General features: G+C 42.4%; 1 protein-coding gene across 4 annotated transcripts in view; it reads left to right on the top strand.

Annotated features, from left to right (window-relative positions):
• Positions 1 to 21,512, top strand: part of MAD1L1 (mitotic arrest deficient 1 like 1) — a 351,296-nt gene that overhangs the window by 123,968 nt on the left and 205,816 nt on the right. For 2 of the 4 annotated variants that reach the window (XM_048320994.1, XM_048320997.1), the window contains one exon: positions 18,443 to 18,583. In XM_048320994.1, the coding sequence (XP_048176951.1) occupies positions 18,443 to 18,583 (141 nt within the window). Of the gene's footprint in view, positions 1 to 4,436; positions 4,519 to 17,006; positions 17,076 to 18,442; positions 18,584 to 21,512 lie in introns of those variants that run through there. The other 2 variants (XM_048320996.1, XM_048320995.1) reach the window with 2 other exon arrangements.

The raw sequence follows: 21,512 nt of genomic DNA, 5'->3' as shown, positions 1-21,512 counted from the left end.
TCTGAAGTACAAAATAATATTGAATTGCTCTCCACTGGTCCAGACCAGGAAGACTCTTACTGCCTGCCAGATCTTGAAGCCCAGAAATAATCAGCATCAATAATATCCAAAAAGCCACACTGGAAACTGCACCTCTATTCCCAAAGGTCCAAGAAAGCGAGCTGCTACCACAGGCTAAGCAGCCTGAACTCATTGGAAATGGGTGTTAGCTGCCTTTCCTCTCAGTGGGGAAAACTGCAGTGTTCATTAGGCGTCCACTCCAGATGTACTGCTCTGGCAGCTCACAATGTTTGGGAGTGATAAGTCAATGCAGGGGATGTAGTTTCAAACGGTTTTGCTTTATGGAAGTTCACACTTGAACCAACACAACCCCTGGGCCAGGTAGTGCTGGTTTATCCTGACTGAGGATCGATCCCAGTGACAGCGGTTCTGATCTCCAGCCTTTACAGGAGTTTGATGGAAATAACAGTAAAGTTACTGAAAAACAACTGGGATGAGAAAGAGTCTGCACAATGGATATATGTAGAGCATCAGTTTTCATTTTCGTTTTGTTTTCTAGGACAGATGAGGAACGCGTTCCTTCCCGTATCCCTTTCCTCTTGGGACTGCACGTCGCTTGCCTCTACCTTGCAGCATTTAATCTGTTGTGATTGCCTTAAATGTCTGTGTCTCCATAATATTCACCTTCCCTTGGGCTGCAAGTCACCAGCATGTGTGTCTTTGTGTTAATTTGTCCCAGTTCAGAGGCACAGCATCATTAGTGAGACGCCGCCGCCGCAGTAATTACTGTGGGATTTGGGCGCAGCAGTTTGCTCATGCATTGCTCTGTACCTTCTCTTTAATCTACGCAGGCCATCTGCTTCATTTCTTAACTAAAAGTTGTTTTGTTTCTGCTTTGGAAGAGTGATTCTGTTGCTCCTGATCTTCTCTGTGTAGAAAAGCCACTGCAGCCAGGATAAATTCCATCAGTTTGATAGATTGTGCTCGTTTTTGAAAGATTTCTTACGGGTTGTGCCCCGTAGTTTTGCTGTGCACAGATTTTTGCTTTCCTCTGTGGCTGCAGGCACAGTCAGGGCAGAATTTTGGTAGGACCGCTCTGTAATCTAGGGAACTCTTGTAAGTCGGACCCCAGTCCTTCTGTTGGCTCTGTAGCAAAGATTTCCCAATACAAATACAAATATACAGTTACAAAAATGTTACTGGGTGGTTATCCCATGACAACCCTGTGAGTAAGAACCTTTTAAACCCTCATTCAAATAAGAATTGTGTGTTGGGTGACAAAGCACTTTGGCTTTTGTCTAAAACATCTGTTGTGTCTTTTGCCACTGCTTACCTGATCAAAAACAGTGAAATGTTGGAGTTATCAGGTCAAAGACCTGAGTTACTCCAAATCTGTCTTTTCCCCTTTTGCCTTTCTCTTCCCAGGACTTCTCCAGGATTAAATGGATCAGCTTTTTGTTAAGAGCTGATTTCCTAAGTTCAGGCATCACAGTAGATAGTTTAAGTGGATGGAACACTGATATTGCTGTTAGGGAAAGCTTGCTTTTATTTCCCAGAAAAACTTGTTCATTAGATGATGATTTTGAGAGGTACTCTCTGGTGTGGCCAAGCTGGACAATTTTTGATGTTTTAGAGGCATTGAAATAAGATTGTAAAATAAGAGCAGTGGGGATCTAACAGCATATGTCACTTTTTTGGTCTTTTGGAAGAATTTATAGCCTAGTTCTACCCATAGAGTGTGTTTTGTTTGTTGCCTTTTAAAGATGTTCCTGTTGTCGATAAATAAGGTGAGGGCTACAGTGATCCATGCCTCAAAAAATATAAAATGAGAAAAGTAACTTCCTTAGGTCTATTGACAATTTATTTTTCTTGTAATGGGAACATTATTTCTGCCTGAGCCTCTCTCTCCTTGCCACTGGAAGCTGGTGTATGCAGTTCTGAGACAATGAAATAGCAGCATCAAATCAGGCAGTTTGCATCTTGGTTTTGTGAAAAGAATAAAAAAACCACCCACATTATTTCTCCTAAGACATTTTGGAGTAGAGCAATCATTTAGAAAATGAAAAGATTCTTTGTCTAGGAGGCTCTTCCATTTTGCTCTTTGATCTGAGCAGCTGTCTTCCTCCTTCCCCATGGGAAGTTGTGGTGGGTAAATAACATGGAAATTCATTTGATGATGGAGACATTAGGGGTTGGCATGGACAATTAATTTGTTATTAGACAGAATTAATTTTATTTGATCCTTACATGGTTCTGTTGCTGCATATAAATTCAGCAGCTCAGCGAAGTTACCCTGTGAATGCAGCCCTGGTTTTGCTGAAGGATGGGGCTTTTTTGTGGCTGTGACATCAGGAGTGCCTTCTCTCCTCACCTGTGTGTGAAATGGAGATACAGGGAAGCTTTTGGCTTTATGCTGCTGGAAGTCATTGCTGGGTTTGTGACTTGTGCTTTTCCCCTTCCCAAACTAAATGCTCTGGTCTTCTTTGCTTGGAACTGGTTTGAAAATGTTTCTGAAGCTCCATCAGCAGAAAGCTGACTCGAGAAGAAAATGAGAAGCTTTCCTTCTGAGTTCCTTTGCTCACATGAGAGACAGGATGAAGTATCAGTGGCTGCAGATAGAGCTGTTAATTTTCATCTCCAGAGGCATGGAGATGATGGGATGATCTCCTCATAGTGGGACAAAGCAGCACCTATGGATTTCCCCTTTTACTCCTAGCATTCAAAGCCACATTTTGGTTGACTCTGGTGGGTATTGATTATTTCTTCTGCAAAAACAGACAGGAATGAGATCTCCTGCCATCTTTCATGACTTTTGAATGTCAAGAATTTGGAGCACGTGCAACAGGAATGCTTTGGGAATGTTCATACTTGTTACTATCTCTGCTTCTTTTTACTGTTTCCTTCTGGTTTTGCTCTTCTCTGTGTGATTTTAGGAGAGGCAGCACCTCAGAAGTGGCTGCACAGTGCCAGTGATCCTTTCCTACAGAGCTGGTGCACATTTTGTTGTTTTGTTTTGATAAGAATGACCTAAGCACTGAGAAGATCCCCAGAGAGACTTCAGAGGTCTGTGTTTTAGCCCAGTTCTAAACTGGCGAATGACCACAACCACTTCATCTTGGGGGCACCAGTTTCCCCTCCAAGGAGATGGAGATGGAGATGCTGAACTCCCCAAAGAGGCTGCTTTAGGATTAACTGCTAAAAAGTGCAGCATAAAAACCTAAAGGTAGCCCTGCACCAAGTGGAAGAGTTTCATGAACAAGTTATATATACTTATAACAGTGTCCTTGTAAGACATCTGCATTTGCATATATTATACTGCATTTTTCCTTCTGCTTCTCTTCTGCCTTAATTGTCTGTGCTCCAGTTTTCCCCAGACTGGAGAGTCTCTTGCTTGTGCTAGATTGGCAAACTAAAGATAAAAGTTTTTGAAAATGAGACCAAGGACAAAAGCAGGGAGGATGTTCAACTCGGAACTGTGAAAGAATATGTGAGTGTGTTAAAAAGGGTACCAAATTCAATTATTTTTGTTAACCGGTGAGATCAGAAGAGGAATCAATTATATCATGCAGGTATCTCTCTTTGTGAGCTGCATGGTGATAACTTCAATTGCATTTGCTTTTTAAAGTTGACGTGCCAGGAGACAGCATTGTTTCAGTAGGAATGAGCAAGGAAGAGACTAATGTCATCTGTAAATGGTAGGGAAATATGAAACTCACACCATATCTTGGCAGTGATCTCTTCTGTTTAAAAAGCAAATAAGTGAAAAAGCAGGAGAAACTAAGGGATAAAATCACACCTCTTGAAGAAATACAGGGCCAAGCTTGGCGTGCGTTGTTGGAGATGATTTAGCAGTAATTAAATTGGTTCCAACATAGCGGCTAAGACTGAAGATGAGAAGAGGGAGGGGAAAAAAAAAATTCCTTACTGTCCATTAGCATGCCAGACTGTTAGCAAGCTTGGTGGGAGAGTGGTGTGTAAGTAAGCATTAGTTGATGAGTAACTGTCCTCCCCTCTCAGTCCACGCTGAGCAAGCGCTTCATGCTGGTGTTAACCACCCCCAGCACAGACAGGCTGTCATTTCTGGGTCTGTTTAAAATGGTCTGCTGTCAGGCACAGCAGAGACCACAGAAATTTCCTTAATGTTGAATGCAGAATTCACCCCAGCTCCTGCTCGTTTGCCATCTCTTTTACTGCCCCGTGAGGGTCTCGCTGTTTGGATGATGCCCTCCCAGGTATCCGTGGTTCCTGCCAGGCTCCAGCAGCCCCTGACAGAGATCACCCATGTGCCCAAGCCTGTGCAAACATTCCATAAAACCTTTCCTCTCAGCCAGCTTGCCGTGGGATGCTGTGCCTCTGGGGCTGCTCTGGTGTGCAGAACAACATGCTGCTTATAAATAACACCGGCTTATTTATAACGCGCTCCTATGGCGTTGCAAATAACAGCCGTATCCATCACACACTGTTCATTGAAACATAAGGGTTTAAAACCACTTCAGAGACCCCTTGTTTCTTCATGTGGTGAGTGAAAAAGCAATTGCTGTTTGGAGCATGGGAGGAGTTGCCTTTGTGTGTCTCTTTGCTGTTGGTATCAGTGGGGTAAATTGTCTAATAACTTCAATTCTAAGCTTTTGAAGTATTTATATTGTTAAAAAGTATTCTTTAAGAATGAAATATATGTGTTTTGAAGTGCATGAATGTTGAATTTGGAGAAGAATGACTGTGTTCAACTCAATTCAGTGGGTGATATTAGAGAGGCAATTACACATGATTTGTGAAATAAAGAGAGCAACCTCGGCAGAGTGTGGTACCTGCAGGGTTTAACAGCACCCTCTGATCTGAGCTAATAAGAGCAGTGTCTAATATTAGAGTTTGCCTTGTCAGAAAACCCATTAGTGTGCCAGTGTGAGGACGAGGCGTGCGAGGCAGAGCGAGCAGCTGTTTGCCTTTTGGTGCCACAGGAGGAGGCAGGGAGAAGCTCTCTCTAAAAACTTCATTTGTCATGCTGCTGCTTTTCTGTTTATAGTATTAAACTGTTGATTAAGAAAAAGATGATTGAATAGGTACCTTCTTTTAGAAGCACGCAGACTTCAGCTGGAGATTAATTCCTTCATTTGCTTGTGTTCCTCAGAAGTTTTTTTAAATTTTGTGTAAAGTTGGGGTGTTTTTTTTCTTTTGAGATGAAAACTTCAGAGCTCTCTACTTTTCAACCTATTTATTCTTTTCATGTCATCCTCTTTCAAACACATTGATCTGACAGTATTTTTTCCTTCCCTTCTCACATATCCAAAACCTAAATACAACTACAGTTTCCATTCAGTGCCCTCTGGAGGAACAGGTCCTTGTACAAGCTGTGCCACAGGCTTGGTGAGGAAGGGTTTTCAATTAGTACCACATTTGTTTTTAAATTCAAAGCTTTTAGGGATTGCTGTTAAAATTAGGTATATGGGGTAACCTGTTGGATGTGCAAATACAGAATATTAATCAAAGACCACAGACATTTCTTCTCGGCTTTGATTTTTAGTGTGGCTCTGTGAGTCTTCTGCATTTTGCTTGGTGGCTGGCCCTGAGTTTTCAATTACAAAGTGATTTCTTGTCCTTATTCCCCATCTCATTTATTCCTGGCTCTCCTTGCAGTCAGCTCTGGATAACTGAGAGAGATGCTAGAGTGGTTCCTCTCAGTTGTTGGAGAGAAATGGTATTTATTAACCATCTACTGAAACGGTAAAAAGTAAGAGGAAAAAGTGAAGAATTACACTAGTGAATACTGCAGAGAAACATATCTTCAAATATGTACAAGACTGCTCTGGAGGAAAAGGTGATAAATTTTTGCCAAGAATTGTGCTTACAGGTGTAGAGATCATTTCTAGCAGGTATTTTGTGTTCTGTTTGTGCTTCCAGGGCGCTGCCCCAGCAGCTCCGAGCACAGACAGGATGGATGACCTGTGCTTTGCCCTCTCCTCCCTTCATGACCTCGGTGTCCTGCTCCTTGGGCTTAGGGGGAATCCAAATGACAGAGCCTGTGAGCCAGCCTGGTCTTGTCAAGCAGCCTGAGGTGGATGGGATCAGTATTTCCCTGAATGGAACTCTGTGCAGGTGCTCAGTAAGATACAAACCTTGGTGAGGCTTCAGGTGTTAAGACCATCAGAAGATCCATCATCAGAAGGTAAATCTGTACTTCACAGGGACATCAGCTGCTTGTACCTTCTTCACTGTGTCACAGAAATGCCACTAGAGGATCTTATGTGGTGATCACACTGTTTTAACAGCCTGTTCAGAAGCTGAAGACTTCTAAAGATACAGCAACCGTATTTTCTTTGCATGTGCTCCTTTCATTATGTATATCTGGAGCCGAGGTGATTTGCTCGTGTTCAGCTGATAGCTTTTCCCCAATTTTCTCCTTGACTTAAGTGAGTATTAATCATAAACTGTTTCATTAGTAACTGATTTGATTCAGAGAAAAAGTTGAAAAGACTTGACATATGCTGTAAAATTTTTACTACTTCTCCCACGGACTTGAGGCAGGTATTTTGAACAGGGGTTCTTTTGCATAACCTTGCTTGTTGATTTTGTTTGTGTGTGTGTTTAGCATCCTTGATGTGCACAGGGAGACAGGAAGAAACTTATCACTTGCTGCTTCTTGGGTGCTTCTTTACCCTCAACAAGCTGAAGAGAGTTAGTAACCATGGGCAGCATCTCTGGATCTGCACTGACAACAATGCAGTTGTCCTGCTGTCTTTGAACATGGTAAAGCTCACAAATGTTGTTATTGAAGGTGAAATAATAAGGACAAGTCTAAAAAGTAATAGTTGCAAATGAGATAGGAACAGCTTTTTGGACTAAGTTGAGGGGGAGAGATTGTCAGGTGGTCAGAAATTCCAGCTGTGTGACCTGTTCCTGTTATCTTTTGTCTTCCCTTCATCACCAAACCGATTCAAATGATTTTATGGTGATTGTGAGGGTTTTTATAAACAGCCTAAAGTGGATGTTAAGGATGCTGTTAAATAATTGAAAATTACTCCAGAGAGAAGGAAAGAAGGCCAATAGCAGGATCACAGCCCTGGCCTTCTGGAGAGGGGAGTCTGATCTGTTCATGAACCTGCCTGGAAGAATTCCAGGGAATATGCTTCTGGAGAGAAGGGGAAACCAGGGGAGCTGGGGAGGCTGGGGGAGGGACAATATCTTGAGCAGCTTTCAGACCTCAACTGTTGTGCAAGTCTGAGTCTGCCTAGTGCTGATAATAGACTCCATTGAAAATGGCATCATCCCATACAGCACTGGCTGGTAAGATAAAGGTGTATTTGAGAAAGATTGTACCAAGTCAGGAAAGTGCCAAGTTTATTGAAAGGCATTTTTTAAAATAATATAATGGTATTTTCCAAATGGAAGCAGAAGAACCAAATATAGCAACAGATATGTGACTTTACTTTAGACTTTTAACTTACTTTAGAATTAGAAAAATTGTTCTGATAGTATTTCCTGGCGCATCACAATGGACATTTTTCCAGAGATGGGACGAATGTAGCAATGAGTGTTGTGTGCTTAAATATTGCTGTGCAAAAGGGTCTGTTCTCACCTTTTTGTTTTCTTGAGGATTTGATTGCCAACTCAAAATTCTTTAATTCTGCCTATGGTGGGTTGGGCGTCCTTGGATTGTCTTTCTGGTAGGTGGAACACAGCAAAGGCGAAAATTCAACTAAAGTCCCTTAAAATTATCCAGAAAGTTTTGCGTGGATGTGTTGCAGTATGGAAGTAGGATAACCATCATTAACTGTTTGCTACTGACCAGCATGTTACATGGCAGGGAGGGACTTTTTCTCTCTGTCTCTTGTTTGCCAGCTATTTCAGTGATTATACCATATTCTGTACACTTTGAAGCTGTGCCCAGAAGTAGAAAAGCTGATGGTCTGTTTCATTCTCCAAAATGTGGCAGCTCATTACTAGGAAAACAAACCAAAGGGTTTAGTTTGCAATGAAGGAGATGTTTTGTTAGTGTGTTTCTGTTCCTTATTGAAATGTGGTTTTGTTGAAAATGCAAATATTGTGGTCAAATATTAATTAACAGCTGATGAATGTTTTGGTGTCATACATTTAATCATAATTGTTTTTCAGATGTGTATAATGAATATTTTCCTAAATAATGTTTTTCTTCTGGTAAACTGATTTTTCCACATGTTTTTAATGAAGCACGACTTCAGTGCTTCACATTTTGTCTAATGGTTTGAGCATAACATTCTTGATGTCAGTGCAGTTCTGAGGAAAGAGTTTGTTGACTTAATATTGCAGAGACAGTGGAGAGGAAGAAAAGAAAGCAATGGCATTTTGTCTGTGAATTAATTTTACAGTGCCTAGTGATACTAAAGGGAAGGTGTTCACTGAGTGGCAGCTAGTGTTAAAATTCACTCTACTAACTAGTAGGCTATTTTAAAGTAAAAGTTTCAGTTCTGAAATGTTTAAATTTGAGGAAATTTGTACGTGTGGGCTCTTATCACAGGAACTGGAGGTTCTGTCTCAGGTGTAGAGATGCATCCTCTTCTCTTTTGTTCTCTCCTGCTGTGGTTGAGGGGGGGGTTATGGAGGAGGTTTTTGCTGGTTTTTTTGGCATCCCCTGGCTCAGCAGCTTTTGGTGGAGCATCTTCTCCTGTAGCTGTGACCCTGCCAGGAGTGGGTGAGGACGCCCCTGTTACTCACATAGAGGTGGGGAAGGGACCCAGGACTTTGTATCTTCACTGTTTCTCTTCACTTATTCCTCATCAACCCAGTTCAGCCAAAGATGCTGCGGAATGAGAGCAGCAGTCAGACATGGGTGATGAGAGTGTGAAAGAGTGGGAAAGCAGTCAAGCTGGAAAACTGATGATTGGACTTGTTTACCTTAAAAAGCTGTTGAAGAAGAGGTGACAATTTGAAAGCACAGAGTCTAATGAATGAATGGTTTAGAGAAGTTGTTTGCGAGTTGTTCTCCCTGTCTGTGCAAGGCAGCAACAAAGATATTCAATGGAGCTGAAAGGTGGCAAATTAAAAACTGATAAAAGAAAATGCATTTTCAAGCAATGAAAAAAGTAATGGGATTAATTTCCACCAGAAAACTGGCAAGGTCAGGTGTTTCTCAGGGTTCAGAAAGCCTGGATATTTATATGATCAATAAAAGTATCTGGAGGAGTTTTCACTGGGAGCCTGTTTATCAAATGTATTTATTAGGTGTCATGTTTCTGGAGTTGACAAGCCCAAGGTGAAGGTGCAGCTGGAATTTTGGTAAAGTACCTGCCTGAAGTGGTCTTTGTAATTGCTTCTTAAACATCCAGTTTTGTTCTTGACCACGTCAGTGTCTCAAGAGGAGCAGGATCCCAGACAGAAGGGTGGGTTATAGGCTCCTCTGCCGGCCTGCCCTGAGGTTTATATGGGATTTAAGGGCCAGCATATGGCAAACCTCTGCTCACAAGCTGCAGTGCTGAGCACTGAGGTGGCACATTTTCCTTTTCAAATGCAGAAAACTCTTTCAGAAGTGCAGGTCACAAGGTTAAAGATCAGCCCAGCTTCATGGTGCTCACTTGCTGCCTGAGAGCAATCGCTGAAGGTGATTCCTGATCAAGCTAATGAGACATCTTCCGTGGGTGTGGGCTGAGCTGTGCTCTGGGTGAGAGAATAAACTGATATTAAAAACAGCCCAAGAGGTGTTGCTTGGTGCAGTTTCCATCTTTTATAAGACAGAAGTGTTAAAATAATCTTTCATATTTTCAAAGGGTACAAGTTAAAATATGGAACCCTCATCATGTAGGTAATGGGAAACATATATGATGTAAAATCAGTTTTGACCTCATGCAAGGAAAGCATAGAATTTTAGTTTAAAGTAAAGGCTTATCATTGCTTTGCCCTGGATAAATCACTGGGTGTGATTAAATAATCTGGCCAGTTTCATTGCTGGGAGCATGGTTTGGGTGTGAAATGACCCTTTATGGTTATTACTGTTTCAAGAAGAATATACTTGGGTATTCTTTTGCTTTATAGGTGGTTTATGCAGTATGGAAGGTGCACACTGGGCCAGATTCCAGGCTTAGTTCAGTCTTCTCTGCCTGGTGTGCGCTCTGAAGGAGGAACTGCTGGGCTGCAAGGGCCAAGAGCTGTGTCCCCTCTGCCATGAGAATCCTTTATAAAGAGAATGCAGATATGCTATGGGTGACCTGGGAGATAACTTGATGTATACTTTGTGAAACTCTGATTGGAATCACTGATCTTTTATACCCTGCAGGCAGTAGAGGGAATGTTTTATGAATTAAGTAAAGTATGGGAAATTATTAATATTTTCTAATAAAGCAGTCAGGTGATGTATATTCTGAAGCATCACCTTAAATCCCTTTTTCTTTGCCTTCTTCAAAAAGCCACAGCTGGCATATTTCTTGAGTTGTTGACACATCATGAGGGGATCAAGGAATTACTTTTGAGTTCAATGGAATGTGATGTGGATTTGATGAACTTGGGTCTGATTTTTTTTTTTTTTTTTTTTTGGTCCCCTCAAAATGTGATGTGAGAGCTTTTCCCCCTGTTGCAGTTCTGTCTCAGCCCAAATACTCCAGGAGCAGAGCCCAGGTGGTGGGGCCATTCCTCTTCATTCTTGCAGAGATAATAGCATGGGCTTTGAGCACAATTCAGTTTACTTTTCTCCCAAGTTAATGATATTTAGGTGGTTGAAACTGCAGGAAACTGGCTGTTAAGAGCTTTAGAGGCCAGTATCTGGGTTACTTAGTAGACAAGAGGGAAAAGAAATCTGAGGGTAAGGAATGAACATAGGGGTGAATTTTTATGCACTGCCAACACTGGCAGCATAAAAATCTCATGTACCATCTGTCTTGGGGTGACGTTATGATGTGTATCCCATATCGCTGCCTATGCCCAGAAATTTTTTTTCCCGAACCTGGTGGGGGAGGGGTGGTTGTGCCTTCTCTCAGAGGATATATTTCTAAATTTGGCCAAACCGGTACACCATCACAAAAACTTTCTTCTGTATCTTATTTTTGATTCTTCTCTTTTTTTTGAGTAGGTGAATAACACTTTAGCTTTGTATTGCCAGTAAGTAAGGATGAATCCATTTCCTTGTCAGCTGTATGCTTTCCCTCTGGCAGTGATGGTAATCTAGTGGCTAGGTTGAAGAAGGTATGTTGGAGGTTTTTTGGGTGTTTTTTAAAAAGAAATTACTGTTTTTCACATGGTGTCAGATGGTGAGTGACCCTGTGCTGAGGCAGGTGAATAAGGCAGCTCCACACACAAGATTGCCACTGCCTGAGCAAATGGGACTGTGAGAAATGGTAGGAAAAAGTGGGTTTTTTTGGACTGAAGAGATGACAAACACACTGGGACAGAAAAGCAGGCTCACTCTGGAGACAGGCAGCAGTGAGTGTTCCAGTAGAGGGGAGCTAAATGAAGAAAAAATCATACAATTATTTCACAGCAGCAGGAGGCTAAGAAACATAACTAAACATGTTAAACTCACTGTGAAGCAAGAGGACCCCAGGGGTATTTTAGTCAGATAATATTTAATTTGTTGCAGTGTCAGTTGTATGATTGCTTGTCAGCTGGCATATGGATGTGCTGTAAGCAAAATGGGGCTTTCAGAGACCACGCACAATTTTCCAGAAGATAGTAAGCAGGAGATTTATCAGAGATGGATTAAAGGAGTCACAGTGGATTTATTTGCTCTGGTCCATTGCCAGGATATAAGGCAAGCTGAGCTCCCTGCAGAGAGGTGTTGGAGGAGAGGGACAAGAGCTAGAAAGGGAGGGCTATAAATCAGGAGGAAAACCTATGGAATACAAGAGCATGTAAGATATACACAGGTATTTGTAGGAGTACATTTAAAGCTGCCAGCTGAATGTTGGCCAGGAGAGCAATGGGATTGCAGAGTTTCTCCAAAATTTAAGAATGGACGGCTGAGAAGCTAGGAGTGTCTCTGAATGCCTTGTTCTGGCACGTAAAATGAGTATTTGATCATCTCTCTCGTGTTCTCTGCCTAATTGTGTCCTCTTCCCACCACAGTTTCTCTGGGTGGCTGCTTTCTCCAGGCTTCCAGCCCTGGGAAGAAAGTTGCTGTTCAACTTGAATGGTAACCTGACTTTCTGAGCAAGAAAATGGCTCTGTTATGAGAGTGTTAGAAAACAGATGAAAACCATCCCTTGCAGAGAGATGATGGGACAGACAGGGATTCCTGGTTTGCTGTGGGCCTGTGGTTGTGCCCATCAGCCTTTCTGACCTCTCCCAGCCTATTCCTGTTAGGCATGGATGGAGGTGCTTGGACTTCAAAAGAAGGAATATTTTATTTTTCTCGGAGAAGCCTTAGTTGTAGGGCACAGCACATCTGAAAGGCTTCTTTATAGGTTAAATCCATCTTTAGATTCCTGCAGTAGCTTTATATTGGCTCGAGGGGCAAAAACACAAGCAGAGGGTTGATATATAGACAGTCACATTTGAGAATTAAGGATATTTTAAAAAATGTTTCTCAATGGTCTTGTCAGTGCAAGGGTAGAGAAATCTGCTGGATGTTTTTATTTTTATGAAGTTAACAGGCTTTTTTTTGTAAATGGTGTTTTAATTGAGGTCTTGAGTAGAAAGTCAATGGTGTGTGTATACATATGTGTCTGCAGTCAGTTCTGATTAGCAAAGTAATGTGAAAATAGGTCAGCCACGGAGAGAAATGTTGGGAAATGGCTGCAGCTGAGAAGGAAGCTATCTGTAGGCTTGGGAGTAGAAAATTTTGGTTTAAAGATGATTTGTATGGAAGATGAGGGTGGTAAGAGGAAGGGGAACCATTTTCCTTCTGGTGATCATAGATGCTGCTGAAGGCAAGGAGGGGTTGAGAAGTTTCTGGTAATTTAACTTTTGCTGGTTTTGTTAGCTGAGAACTCTTGGGCTTTTCGTTCTGGAAGAGTCCATCAGCTCTTGTGCCAATTAGCAGTGCTCCAAGAGGGAGCTGAGGGATGTGGCTCCCATAAGAGCAAAGTCTGACCCAATGTGTCTTTAGCCCCAGCTCTCCCTGCAGGCCTGGTGCTTCCTGGATTTTGCTGTCACTTGGTTGTTGCTTTTTCCCCTACGCTTTCCATAAAGCAATAGGACTTGAACACAGCTTTATTCCTAGAGTAGGGCTGAACAGTTTATCAGTCCCTTATCAATCCCTCCAGCCCTCAGACTGGGGCAGAACCTGTTAGATGTCAGCATCCCTGTTCACATTCCCTGGTTAATGCTTTTCTGTGGGGTACAGGGCATCTCCCTGCATCCTGCTGAGCCTGAAGAGGGCTGCGTGTGTTTCCCATAAGGAGGGTGCAAACAGGGAGCTCTGGGAAAGAGGCAGATTCCCCCTGATGCTGCAGCCTGTTCATGGTGCCTGGTGGCTCTGCTGCCACACAACACTCTGTGCTTTGTTTCCGTGATTTTCATCACCCTGATGCAAACTCATTCCTCCAAATTACAGAGATGTTGTTGAATTGTAATTCTCTTCTTTGATAAACACATCACTGGAGTTAAGATTTATCGCGTTTATTATTTGCCTTTACTCAGTAGACAATTTACTTGTCAAAGAAGGACATTAGACTGTTTTGATATTATTCATATTAAGGCTCAGTTGATTGTTTCTTGTCCTTAATTCTTCTTAGCTGCTTGCAATTTGATTGTTAATGTTTTTTTCAAGTATTTTATGAGATACCAAAATATTGAAGTGATTTATAATTGCCAGAGTCTGTATCTTCTCCTCCATCCTTCTTTTAAAAGGTTGGGTCTGTTCCTCTGTCCTATTTTCAGTTGCTGTCTTGCCATTTGTGAGTTCCTCAAGGATATTTGCTCATGGACAAGAGATTAATGTGATTAATTTTATTAAGTAACCTAAGAATATATTTTGTCAATAGGTCCTGACATAGTCTAATATATTTAAGTATTCTTCAGTTATTTCTAAGCATATTTTGGTTTGTATTTCTTTGCCTCCCACTAATTTTACTGATGTTAAACATCTGGTCAAGCCCCACTTAACCATCTCCCTTTTTCTATATATGAGTTTAAAGCAAGAAAGCCCAGACCTGTGTTACACAGTCCTCTCTCTCTTTTATTTGTGTTTTTACAAGAAAGAGTTAGCTAAATTATACCTGATTGCAAATAGCATCTGTTTGATATTGAAGCTCCATATCTTTCTTCAGTCTTGAAATTTTCCCTTATTATTACTAATTTAGATTTAGGAGTCTGGAGATGAAGAGGGGGGGGAAGAAATCTTGCCACTGATTTCTGATAATGAAGCAGCCTATTAACATTCCCCAAAAATTATCATTAATTGAACAAAAAGCTGATGTAATACTTGGAATATTTCTGTGCCATCAAAAAAGCTCCAAGTGGGAAATATCATTCTGATTCCACTGTACAGAGTCTGTCTCCTCTGCCAGGCTCTAACCCGTGCAGAAGTGAGAGAGCAAGCGAGCTGTGCCGTTGGGCTGTGTATTAATAGTCAGAGTTCACTCGTGTGGAAATAAAGCAGATTTTACTGTGACTAGACTCTGTCATTAAAAAGCCATTATTGGAACTGACCGGCACAATTCCCACTCTCTCATTGCTAATGACAAAACAATCTGTTCTTTAAAAAACAACAGCCCTATATTTTCTTGCAGAGAACGGTGCAGGAGACCCACCAGAACAGGAGCGGGGTGAAGAGAGGCAGTTGAAAGATTTATTGATCAATAAACCAGACAATTACAGCTTGTTTATAAAAGGAAAAAAAATAAAAAAGCCACCTCAAACCTCAGCCCTGCGAGCAACACTGAGACTCTAATAATGATAACTCTGGCATCCAGCTTGAAAGGATAAAAGTCAATAGGAAGATATAGGATTTCAATAAAATTATGACACTAGATAAACTTTACCCCAGGAACACATTTTCCCTGGGTGTGTGACTGACTTCAGTTAGATTTGTAACTTTAATTTCTTTCTTATTGATTTTTCTTTTCTTCAACTAATTAGAAAGTCTGTGGTGAATGGGGGGTGTGTGTGTTTGAAGAGGGGCTAACGAGCAGCAGCAGCAGAAGGGCCTGAACTTATATGTATGTATATAAGGTCAGACACCTTTTTATGGTTTTTTGGCTATGTTTTACTGTTCAGTTGCTTCCCATACCCAGGCTCTGGTGCTCCTCAGTTGCAGGTATCTGTGGGCTGCCCCTGTGATGTGCAGTGCTGTAGTGACTTGGGTGGTGGTGGTTGCAGTGATGATGATGATGGTGCTTATGTGAGCCCTTCTCAGGCCTTTCCCTAAAATTAAACCACAAGTCCTGAACGAGCCCACTTATATTCCTGCTGTTTCTAAACCACTCTGAAGTGTGAAGGCTGCAGAAAGGGACTTTCTTTGAGCTTCAAGATGCTTGTCAGTCAGGTCAAGTTTTGGTTTTACACAGAGGGAGTAGAGGAGCTGGTGGGAGGAATGGGGAGAAGCTTCATCTTAGGGGTGGCATTTTGCAGAGGTGCCATCCTGTTCTTTCCCATAGCACATTTCCAAGAGATTAGCTCTAGTTTCTGGTTAAAATTATAAAATGTGTTTTCTTCTTAGTTACTTATGCAATAGTAGGAGGAATATTTATTTGATGAATGGGCTGGTGCTGGTAGAAGGAAGGGAAACTGTTCAACCTTTGAAAAAAATCACTATCCTTCCTCTTTTTCAAACTTACATCTCCTCAAACACAGCTGCAAGCTGCAGCACCAGGGTTTGCTGTAGGGCATTAATTTCCTAGGTTTATAATGAACATCAAGATTATTATTCTGCATTTAGGGCATGTTTGGAATGAGCTGCATCTCTGTTCGGGTGTTGACTTAAAACTGGTTAAGGTGAAGAGCACCTGGAATTGTGCCAGGGTAGGGCCATGGTGAGTTAGCAGAGGTTTACCCTGTGCTGGGTAAATTTTGGAAATTCCCAGAGGAACTGCTTTTTAGTAATTCTGATGAATACTCTCCAGATAGGAAGCAGCAAAGCAGCTGTATTAGAATAAGGTTAGAAAGGGCATCTGAAAATGCCTTGGGAGGATTTTGATGGGTCGTGAAGAATGAGGAAATACTGCAGCAATTACTAAATTAGGATTACATTTTAGAGAATCTTTTTAGACAGAGGACTTTTCAACAAGAACTTCTGTTTCCTGCCAAACTAACAAGATCTTTAGGAGCGGGGGAAAAGCTTTCAATAAGTGCTCTTGATGGGGAGAAATTTAAAAAATGGAGCTGGGGACCACTTGTTGGAAGCTGAGAATTGATTTCACTAACAGTATTAATATTTAGAAATAATTAAAGAGGATAAGTAAACTCCAGGATCAAGTGTTTAATTGTGCCACTCTTTAGTTCAGCTTTTCAGCACCTTTTTTTTTTTATAATACAGCTTCTGCTGTGTTTACCATGTGTGATTTTTCTTGAGAAGTTTACTCTTCGTTTCAGAGAGATGCTTTGAAGGGCAAGGGCTGTAGTTGATTTTAGGGGAAAAGGCAGCCTGTAGGGTTGGTTGTGCTCCCATGCAGTTTTCCCATGCTCACATGAAAGCTGGAGTTTGTCCTCCTTGCAGCTCAACAGCCCAGGGAGCTGCTGGGATCTTGATGGGGATGACTCAAATGACCTCATGTTCAGCAATTAATTGGAAGCCAAGTGTGGTGGGAGTTGCCAGGGGTCCTGTTTGCTTTTGAAAAAACACCAAGGATTTTGGGACTGCCCCTGCTGTAATGGAGAAACATAGCAGTGGTAAATTATCACATGGATGAAAGATGCTTAGGAGAAAATGAGGACAGCGGAGCAGCTTGGAGAGCAGAGAAGGAGAGAGGATGCTGTAATTGCAAATCTAATTGCAAAAACATGCAAAGCTCAAACCAATACCTTCACTAAATGCTGTCATTATGTTCTCTTCTGTGCTCTAGAAAGTGATTTGGCTGTAAATGGGGAATGGAATTCATCTCCTGAGCAAAAGCAGTTTGCCTTATGGAGTGTGTGCTGGGCAGACTGGGTGATGCTGTGGGTGCTGGAGGGGGAAGAGGAGGATGGAGAGATCCTGTCCTGCTGCCTCTCTGCTAAACAAGTTCATCACAAGGCAGGTGTGGCTGCATTTGGGTTTTCTTCTTTTTCAGTAACGTGGATTTCCTTTCACATGTCTGTCAGATGAACAATTCTAAACTATGGCAAAACTGTTTCCCTGGAAAAGTATATTTCTCTTCAGTCAAATCTGGGCTAGGAGCTGGTAATAGCTGCTGGTACTATTTATGTTAAAACCTGTCTTTCTTTATAATTTTATTAACCCAGTTCCTGTAGCCCCAGGCTGTCCTTTGGTCTTGGCGTCCTTTTACCTGCTGACCAACCCAACTATCTTGGCTGACCTTTCAGTCCATGACATGCTCTGAACACACTGTACCTCTGGCAGTGCCCCCAGTCTTGCTGTCACACCTTGAATTTCAATGTTCCTTCCCTTGCCACATGGACACTTGCTATCCACATTCAGTATTTGGCCTTTAGGTTTGGAACGAGGAGATAACCTTTGTATCCCCGTGTGCATATTGCAGTGTAACCAGTAACCTCCTTAAACACACCTGACTTCTTGAAATTTTCCTTTTGTCCCCATTCTTCTTCTCCATCAGTGCCTTGGAGGGGGAGGCATTAGGTGCTGTCTGAAGCTGGGAAAGCATTAGGAATACTTCAGCCAGGACCCCACACAAAAAGTTTTACATTTAGCTCTGAGCCCAAGCCTTATAGTTGAGAAGCCGTTCTCAGGGAGGGGAGAAGGATCCTTCTGTTTGTCTTTCTCTGCAAATGCCTGGTTATAATTGCCAGCAGATAGAGAAGTGAGCCAAACACAGTCTGCCAGACATTAACCTCTGAAAAAATGTTTGTTACAAGCACTGAGTGTTGCAGCATCTAACAAGTGATAAGTCAGATACCATTTTGAGGATATTTGCTCTCAGCCACTTTGTTCGATGTCAAATCTGTTTCATTTCTGTTGTGACAATTCTGTTCTTTCTTTGCTGAGACTCTGGCAGGAAAAATGTCAAGTACAACACTAAATATTTTGCTGAGGAAACCCATTCAGCCATGTTGAATTAGAAGAGTGTCTCTAGGCAGGCTCTGTTTTCAGTTGCCATCTGCTTGTTAGAGTGTCTGCATATTGCTTTCCTGCAAAGGGTATGGGGTTTTATAGACACAAGACAGTCTAATTTTTCAGACTTCACAGCAGCAACATTTATTTTATTAGAACTGTGTGTCCATCTGTGCCTTGATGCTGATGTGAGGATGATGAGTGTACATCCCTCAGAGTTGAGTTGCCGCGTAAAAGAAGAGTGGGCAAAAATGTAGAAGGTTCTCCTCGGAGCGTGGCCAGGGGCTTTATCCCTAAAAGCTTTTGCTGTTGTTCCTGGCAGGGAGGGCATTTAGAGGCTTTATCCCTGAAAGTTTTTGCTGTTGTTCCCGGCAGGAGCGCGATGGAATGCGGGCCATCCTGGAGTCGTACGACAGCGAGCTGACCCCGGCGGAGCACTCGCCGCAGCTGAGCCGGCGCATGCGCGAGGCCGAGGACATGGTGCAGAAGCTGCATGCTCACAACACCGAGATGGAGGTAATAAAGCAGCATCCTGCTCTAACCCCAGGGGTGAAGGAGTTGAGACCTCCAAGATTGAATTGCCTGGTGATGGGATCTGCTCTTGCAGAAGCCAGATTTGCGATGTTTGTGCTTCGAAATTCCAGGATCAATAAGAGCCACGAGTTATTGTTCTGCAGCTGAAGCTGGCAGAAGCCAAGAATAATCATCTTTGGGTGTGCTGAGTGTGCTGTGCTGCACTGCATGGCTGGAGGGACAACCACTCCCTGTGGTGAAAGGGTTGTGGTTAAGGGGAAGTGAAGGGGTAGCAGGTGTGGGGTCTTCTGTGGTGTAGTGAAAGGGATTCACTCTATCACATGTGTAATCAAGGCTCTTCTGTACAGAGTAAGCCACTTGTGCATACAACAGCTTTACTTAAGGGTTGAAGAAGTAAAGTATGTGTTTGCTGTAAATTCTTCACTTCTTGACATTAGGCCTGAAAACCCCAGATTTCTGGTCACTATTAAGTGCTTTTTACTAGGTTTTCTCTAAGAAAGAAAACCATTCTGTCCAAAGGTAGAAGTATCTCTTAAAGGCATTCTTATATTATCTTTAGTTCTCTTTTTGAAAATTTGGAATCTGAAATGTGACTGTGGTGAGCTAAATGTTAACCTGCATCAGCCAAATTGTTCCTCCCTTCTGTTGTTCTTAGTGGAATGGGCTTTGTGGTGATGAGTTGAAATACTTTGAATATGTCTGTGTCCTTAAAGCTTGGCAGTTTTATTACATTAGGCTTTACAATAGTCATAAGTATGTGAGTTTTTCTTCATGTCTAATTCCCTTATCATGTCAATTTAGATGCTATAACTCAACTGGAGTAGACTGGTAGAAATTGCTCCTTGGGTTCATGCTCAAGCCATAGAGTTGTCTCACTCTGCACAAAACTGCTGTTTCTGGCATCTTTAAAAATGCTCTTTCCTTGTGTTGGGAGATGGGGACTTACTTCAGGCAGTACTGGCTCCAGTGATCTTTAAATCCTTAGAACAGCACAATGTGGTGTAGATCAGTGTCCTGGTGCAGATCCATTTCATTGCTGTTTCGCAGAAAATGAATTCTGCAAAGTTTTGGGCAAGCTGGTAAAGAAGTTAGCTGGTAACACCAGATAAAATGGAAATTTGCCTGAATTCATCTGCCTTGGAATGTTTGTCTATTTTGTTTTTTGAACATTGTATTGCTTCCCAGCAGACAGAGCAGGATTAAATGATGCTGACATAAAGGGATAGGTGGCTATATTATCCTGCTTCCTTAGTTGCTCCCAACAGTGGCTCTAGGTTGTTGCAGGGAGATTTTCTGAATTGTTTCCTTGAATATGTCAGGTGTGCTGTCTTCAGACAATAGTAAATTATCTTTTCTTCTTCAGATGAAAGCATGGAAGAGTATGGGAACAATTTGGTTATACTCCTTTAATTATTTATAGGGAACAAGTTCTAAGTTTATTTTCATGGATATGGATTAAGGGCTACATGGAAAATTTCAGAAAGGAGCTGTGTTCTCTGGAGGTTTGTTGTGTGTGAAGTCAACCTCTAAGCCTTTCAAAGACTTTGCTAGAAGCAGGATTCAAAGACCTGATAGTTTCCTCACAAAGTAAAATTTTACACTTCAGCTTGATTGTGTTTGCCTTTCTGACTGCAGTGTTGGCTGCTGAATCCCATCTGTTTTGAAATTTTGGGGGAAAGTGTTTTGTTCCAGTAAAAATTGGGAAACTGGAAAGGGAAATTGAGGTACAGGCAGGACCCCTGGTGCTTCATCATCAGGAGCAGCAGCTGTAATCAGCTGCCAGTAGATCAAAGCTGCCGAGATGGTCGATGGCAGCTATTAATAACATCTCACTTAATGCTCTGCACCCTCCCAACTCTGCTGAGCCTCCCCATGAGGTTTGGAAATGTTGACACCTGCATGACTCAGCTCACAAACAGAGCAGACTGCTGGGATGAGGCACCTTGGAGCCTTAGTTGTTTGAGATGCGGCAGAAACAGCCTCTGTAGGGGGGTGAGGAGAGAGGGAAAAGGGAATTTCAGCATGTTTAAATCAGTGTGGCAGAAGGGTTGGAGCATTCTGGGAGCCTCTGGTGTGGATGGGCTGGGAAGGGCAGCACACAGGCAGCTGGGGAGGAGCAGGGAGAACCAGGAGGGCTCACCTGGGAGCATCGTGCCCATGGCAGCAAAGCAACCGGTGCCCACCTACTCCAGACAGATCCAGGGGAGGCCTGGGGCAGCTGCAGAGGGCAGTGATGGACCTGAGCTGAAAAGGTCTGGCTGGCATTTTTGGAAGGCTGGGATGGTTGAAGTGTGGGAAACAAGGAAGATCACCTGTTAGCAGGGGATGTGCTGCTGTGGATACTCACAGTGATGCCCACAGAGGAGCCTCTGGCACCCAGCAGACAGTGGGACACAGTCCCTGTGTGCTCCAGCACTGCTGGGGAGGCTCCAGGTATTGCTGTGGTCCAGGAGCTTCTGGAGTTTAAAAAAGCCCTTGAAGGGCCTAAGGTAAATCATCCTCCTGTATTATATTTGGGGGGTTCTGCCCTTCAGCTTTATTCATAAATCTTAACATTTGCACCATGAACCATGTCTGTCCTCTCTGATTTTTTATCACATTTTTCCCCCTTTTTTTTTTTTTAAAATCTTTGCTACAGAGTACTCTAACAAAATCTTTCACTTAATTTAACAAAATCTCTGAGAAGAGAACCCCTTAATAGTTTCATTTTTTCTTGTTTCTTCTGGCTGCCCAAATCTGTTACCAGCAACCCACCTCTGACATAACACAGAGGGGGAAAAAGGGAGGTTCTTAACAGGGGCTTTTCCTTGCTCTGGAAAGAGAGATTTCTCCATCCATTTGAGCAGCAGTCAGGAAACTCTGGTTAAGGTGGAGTGATAGAGATAATACAGTAAGAGAGAGGAGGAAGCTG

The sequence above is a fragment of the Corvus hawaiiensis genome, chromosome 16, assembly GCF_020740725.1.
Source record: "Corvus hawaiiensis isolate bCorHaw1 chromosome 16, bCorHaw1.pri.cur, whole genome shotgun sequence".
Classification (NCBI taxonomy): Eukaryota; Metazoa; Chordata; class Aves; order Passeriformes; family Corvidae; genus Corvus; species Corvus hawaiiensis.
Note: the sequence above shows the minus strand (reverse complement) of the source record. Positions and strands in the feature narration are given on the sequence as shown.